This window comes from Tachyglossus aculeatus, chromosome 2 (assembly GCF_015852505.1).
Source record: "Tachyglossus aculeatus isolate mTacAcu1 chromosome 2, mTacAcu1.pri, whole genome shotgun sequence".
Taxonomy (NCBI): Eukaryota; Metazoa; Chordata; class Mammalia; order Monotremata; family Tachyglossidae; genus Tachyglossus; species Tachyglossus aculeatus.
Genome location: NC_052067.1, coordinates 85,267,683 through 85,273,776, shown reverse-complemented (window position 1 = coordinate 85,273,776; position 6,094 = coordinate 85,267,683). Strand labels below are relative to the sequence as shown.

General features: G+C 43.1%; 1 protein-coding gene across 1 annotated transcript; it reads right to left on the bottom strand.

Moving 5' to 3' along the window:
- Positions 1–2,816: 2,816 nt before the first annotated feature.
- Positions 2,817–3,848, bottom strand: LOC119923021 (trace amine-associated receptor 3-like). The gene has a single exon (XM_038742606.1). The coding sequence runs from the start codon at positions 3,846–3,848 to the stop codon at positions 2,817–2,819; it is 1,032 nt and encodes a 343-aa protein (XP_038598534.1).
- Between the last annotated feature and the right edge of the window lie 2,246 nt (positions 3,849–6,094).

Here is a 6,094-nt window from a genome sequence, read left to right as displayed (position 1 = left end):
CAGCACTTAGAACAGTGCTTTGCACATAGTAAACACTTAACAAATGCCATTATTAATTAATTAATAATAGGCATTTAACAAGTACCATAACAATAATAATGATTATTACTCATTCTACTTGGCCATGCTTACTACCATTTGTCTCTCTTTTAGCCACTGTATATTTATTCATTTTTGTACCATTAGATTGTAAGCTCTTTGAGGTCAGAGATCATGACTTATACTTCTACTGTGTGTTCTGCACACAGTAGGTGCTCAATACATGCAGTTGATAGTAATAATAATAATAATAGCATTTGTTAAGTGCTTATTATGTGCCAAGCACTGTTCTAAGCACCAGGGGATACAAGGAAATCAGGTTGTCCCACGTGGGGCTCACAGTCTTCATCCCCATTTTACAGATGAGGAAACAATGGCACAAAGAAGTTAAGCGACCAGCCCAAAGTCGCATAGCTGCCAAGTGGTGGAGAGGGATTAGAACCCGTGACCTCTGACCCCCAAGCCTGGGCTCTTTCCACTGGGTAATGTTGTTTCTTTCCAATATTCCGGTCCCATTACACCCCAATCCCGCTTTGGGACAGGCCGGGCTTCCTCTCATCCCAGGATCCCAGTCCCGCAGGCCCCGCTCTCCGCACTCACCTCCGGGCCAAGCCGAGGGCCCCCACCGCGCTGTTTGGAGTTGGGGACAGGGAGGCCAGAGTGGCCAGGGGCCCCGAGAACAGTGTCTTCCCAGCCTGGCCCTGGAGAGGCATGGATGGCGGTGGATGGCAGAAGTTGATGATATACTGATAAAACCCCTGCAGTTCACACACATCTCCAGAGGACAGAGGACAGTTGGAGAGCCATGACATCCTCTCTAGTTTGTATGTATATATATATATATATATATATATATATATATAATAATGATGGCATTTGTTAAGCACTTACTATATGCCAAGCACTGTTCTAAGCACTAGGGTAGATACAAGGTAATCAGGTTGTCCCATGTGGGGCTCACAGTCTTAATCTCCACTTTACAGATGAGGTCACTGAGGCACAAAAAAGTTAACTGACTTGCCCAAAGTCACATAACTGATAAGTGGTGGAGCCGAGATTAGAATCCATGACCTCTGAATCCCGAGCCTGTGCTCTTTCCACTAAGCCATGTTGCTTCTCAGTGTGTATATAGATACACACTGTATAATATAGTATATAGTATAGTATATAGCAGTATGTATATACTATTATAGAATATGTATACTATTTGTTAAGTGCTTACTATGTTCCAGATACTGTTGTAAGCACTAGGGTAGATACAAGGGAATGAGGTTGGACACAATCCCTGCCCCTACATGGGGCTCACAGTCTTAATCCCCATTGTACAGCTGAAGTAACTGAGGCACAGAGAAGTGAAATGACTTGCCCAAGGTCACACAGCAGACACTTACTTCAACTCCCTTGAACCTCTGTTCAGTGGTTCAACTCCAGATGCAGTTCATTGGTTCCCAGTGTGCTTCCTGTAGCAGAGGGGAAGTAAAATTTGAAAGGGAAGAAGAGGGAGTCTGGGAGTCAAAGGAGACATTTGTGTTTCAATAAAAGAGTTTATTGAGTCTTTCCAAGAGAGCAAAGTTCTAGATTACGTGCTGGAGAGAATACAGGCACATTGATTCAAACAGGGTCACTGGCTCCCAAGGGTTTCACAATCTAAGAGGTGGGGCAGGGCAGATACACAAGGAAAGAAGAGAAATAAAGAAAGCAGACTGAGATGAGCCAGTTAGTAATAGCAGTATATTTCCATTCATTCATTCATTCAATCAATCATATTTATTGAGCGCTTACTGTGTGCAGAGCACTGTACTAAGTGCTTGGGAAGTACAAGTCGGCAACATATAGAGACGGTCCCTACCCAACAACGGGTTAGCAGGAACTCTGCTCCTCACTGTTCCAGGCTGGACTGGTCTGATCAGTAAGCCAGTTTTACTTATTGAGCACTTACTGTGTGCAGAGCACTGTACTAAGCACTTGAGAGAGTACAACATAACAATAAACTGACACATTCCCTGCCCACAGCGAGCTTACCGTCCAGAGGGGAAGACAGTCTATAGGGGGAAAGAGTCTAGTCCAAACCACCCCAAGCTTCCAAGATCCTCCTTGTTGTATAGGGACTTATCATCATCATCATCAATCGTATTTATTGAGCACTTACTATGTGCAGAGCACTGTACTAAGCGCTTGGGAAGTACAAATTGGCAACATATAGAGACAGTCTCTACCCAACAGTGGGCTCACAGTCTAAAAGGGGCTCACAGTCTAGACTTATGCCCACACTTTTCTGTTGCTGGGGACCGGGCTTCATTCCTGCATTTTTGGGTATGCCATTGGGCACCTAAGGAGTGTTAGTGGCCTGAAAGCTTCAGACTCTGTGAGTGTTGCCTTCTGTCGAGACATCAGTTGGAGTCTAGGTCGGCCGACAGTAGGGTGAACAGCATAGTGCAGTGTCACTAGCACTCCCACAGAGCAGCTGCCAGTCGCGTGGTCTCCCTGGCGTGATCGCATCTTCACAGGTTCAGACAAGAGGCTTTCAGTGGGCCCAGCTGGCACTATCTCAGCCTATCCCCAAATGGTTTAAAAAATAATTTTTATTTGTCTCCTGCTTACGGCAAAAATGTAGCATTTGTCTGAATGATTTCTGAATATGAAGGACAGGGAGAGAGGTAAATGAAATCAATCAATCAGAGAACATATGGAAATATACCCTCATGACACTTAGACCGCCATATTTACCTAATTTAGCATAAACACATTTTTATTTTCCAACTTGCTCGTTTATATTTTTAGTGCGATTCAGGAAACAGGTTTACACCTCCTGAATGGGAGCTAAATATTTTGCCTGCTATGATGTATTTAAGAGCATTCCGAAACCATGGGTAGAAGAAACCATGGATTAATGGATTACAGGTGGAGTTGAAATAGCCCAACCATACTGAGAGGTCGAGCACGATCATAGGAGTAGAGAAGTACAGATAAGGGTCAATCAAAACACCCAAGAAACAAGGCAACCAGCATGCCAAAAATACCCCCATGACAATTCCCAGAGTTTTGGCAGCTTTCCTGTCTTTTTTCTTTGATATAGCTTTTTTCACTTCACTATTGGTACGTTCAGGCAAGTTGCGGAGAACCTTGGCGTGCCTTTTGGAAACGACAAAAATTCTACCGTAAATGCCGATCATAATTGAACCAGGAGTGAAGAAACATATGGTAAACAATATCGTTCCCCACAGCTTATTGAAGGTGAGGGCACAGAAATCGAAACACGCCACAAGAATCTCATAGCTCCGCATGCCAGAGACATTGGCCTCGGATAGGACCAAGCCAAAAGCAAAGATAGCCGGGGCTGACCAGCAAAATGCCAGCAATCTCTTTATCATCCCGTTTGTCATTTTAACTGGGTAGTGCAAAGGATAACACACAGCATAGTACCGATCGAGAGCAATAGAGCAAAGGTGGAATATCGACGTAAGGCTCAGCATCATATCGAAGCTTGCGTGGAATTTGCAAAAGCCACTTCCAAAGTACCAGCAGCTCTCCACAGATCTGACCATGCTGTAGGGCATGACGATGAAGCCGAGCAGAAAGTCCGTGGTGGCCATGGAGAGGATCAGGAAGTTGGTTGGGGATTGAAGCTGTTTGAAGTGGGATATGGAGATCATGATTACCAGGTTTCCAAAGATAGTGATGAACATAGCCCCAGACATGACTGAATACATAATCACCCGAACATGAAATGGCCTGGAAGTTGGAGGGCAGGACTGAGTTCCAAATTCTGGACAACTTGACAAGTTGGCAGGAATGTATATTATATCCATTCTAGTTTGTTCTGTTCCAGACAGCAGGTCTTGGGTCCACTTTTCTTATTCCTGAGAAATTTGTCAATGAATTTCCACTCCTAATGGGATAATGCATTTTAAATAAAAGAATAGAAAGGAAACTTTTTGGGAAAACATGAAACATTACTATAAATATGAGTTGATTCTGGGTTTGGATAAGTTCACTTATGAGCAGTTCATCATGGATTACTAGAGGCTAGGAAAGGGATGTTAGATGGTCCTTCCATAACCATGAGGATGGGTATCAAGGATGGCATTGATCAATCAATCAATCGATCAATTGTATTGATTGAGCATTTACTATGTGCAGAGCACTGTACTAAACACTTGGGGAAGTACAATAATATAGAGTTGATCTTTTGAGCATTTCAGTTGCTACCGTCAGAAAAAAATATAAATGAACGATTGGTCTGATCCAGTAATGCTTTCCTTAATATTCTTAAATTATTTGTAAACATTTTAAAATTACTGTCTCTGATTTTTATATTTTTATGGTATCTGTTAAGCACTTGCTATGGGCCAGAACTTTACTAAGCCCTGGGGTAGATACAAGCCAATCAGGTTGGTTACAGCCCCTGTCCCACATTGAGCTCACTGTCTTAATCCCCATTTTACAGATGAGGTAACTGAGGCACAGAGAAGTTAAATGACTTTGCCTAAGGTCACACAGCAGGCTAGCGGTGGAGCTGGAATTAGAACCCAGATCCTTCTGATTCCCAGGCCCATGCTCTATCCACTAGGCAGCACTGCCTCTCAGCGATTTCAATGAACGAATCCAGTAGAACCTGGAATCATTTCTAGAAGATAGTATTATAATAAAATAATGGACAATAAGACAATTCAGGGTAACTCAGATTTCAGCCATACTTTTATTTCGACACCCTGAGTTGAAGTAGTTGTGGCTCTGATACCTTGTTACAATGCAATACAGCATAATGCATCCAATGCAAGATGACAAAACCGGTGAAGAAATTAGGGTCTCTTTATCACCAGCAAAGATTTTGGAATTAAGAAAGCTTGCATCAACCTTAAAAGAACCAGACAAATTTATAAACTTGATTGAAGAAGACCTGAAGTAGAGAAGTGTTCAAAGGGGTGAAGAGGTGCTCAAGAGGAGTTGGCTTGATACTCCACACTTTCTGAAGATAAGAAGACTATTCAATCAAATTGGACAAATACTTCACTAATGTTGAGACAAGCAGCCTGGCCTAATGGAAAGAGCAAGGCCTGGGAATCAGAGAAACTGACTTCTAGGACCGGCTCTACGACTTGTCTGCTATATGACTTCTTCGTGCCTCAGTTACCTCATCCGTATAATGGGGATTAAGACTGCGAGTCCAATGTGGGTCTTGGACTCTACCCAACCTGATTATGTTGTATCTACCTCAGTGCTTTTACAGTGCTCTGCACACAGTAAGCACTCAATAAATACGATTGATGATGCTTAGTACAGTGCCTGGCACATAGTAAGCATAGTAATCATTTAATAATTACCATTTAGAGAAACAGTGTGGCTTAGTGGAAATAATAATAGTGATAGCATGTGCTAAGTGCTTATTATGTGCCAAACACTGTTCTAAATGCTGGGGTAGATACAAGGTAATCAGATTGTCCCATGTGGGGCTCACAGTCTTATTCCCCATTTTACAGATGAGGTAACTGAGGCACAGAGAAGTTAAATGACTTGCCCAAAGTTACACAGCTGATAAGTGGCATAGTGGGATTAGAACCCATGACCTCTGTCTCCCAAGCCGGCACTCTTTCCACCGAACCACGCTGCTTCTCTAGTAAATGGGAAATCGGAGACTGGCAATATTATGTTAAACCAATTTTCACCAGACTGAAAGAGGCAGCTGGAGAGCCTTCATTCTTGAAAAAGAAGGGAGTATTTTTCAGTAAAATCAGTCATGACAAACTGGTGGGGGAGTGTGGCCTAGTGAAAGGAGGCTGGGCCTGGAAGTAGAGGACCTGGGTTCTAATCCAGGTTCTGCCACCTGCCTGCTGGGGGATGTTGGGCAAGTCACTTCCCCTTACCTCATTTTCCTCATCTGTAAAATGAGGGTTAAATAGCTGTTCTCCTTCCTGCTTAGACTGTGAACCCCATGTGAGTCAGAAACTACACCCAGCTTGATTATTTTATACCTACCCCAGCACTGAGTTCAGCCCTTGGCACCCAGTCGGTGCTCAACAAATACCACAATTATTATTATGTTTTTCTTATCAAA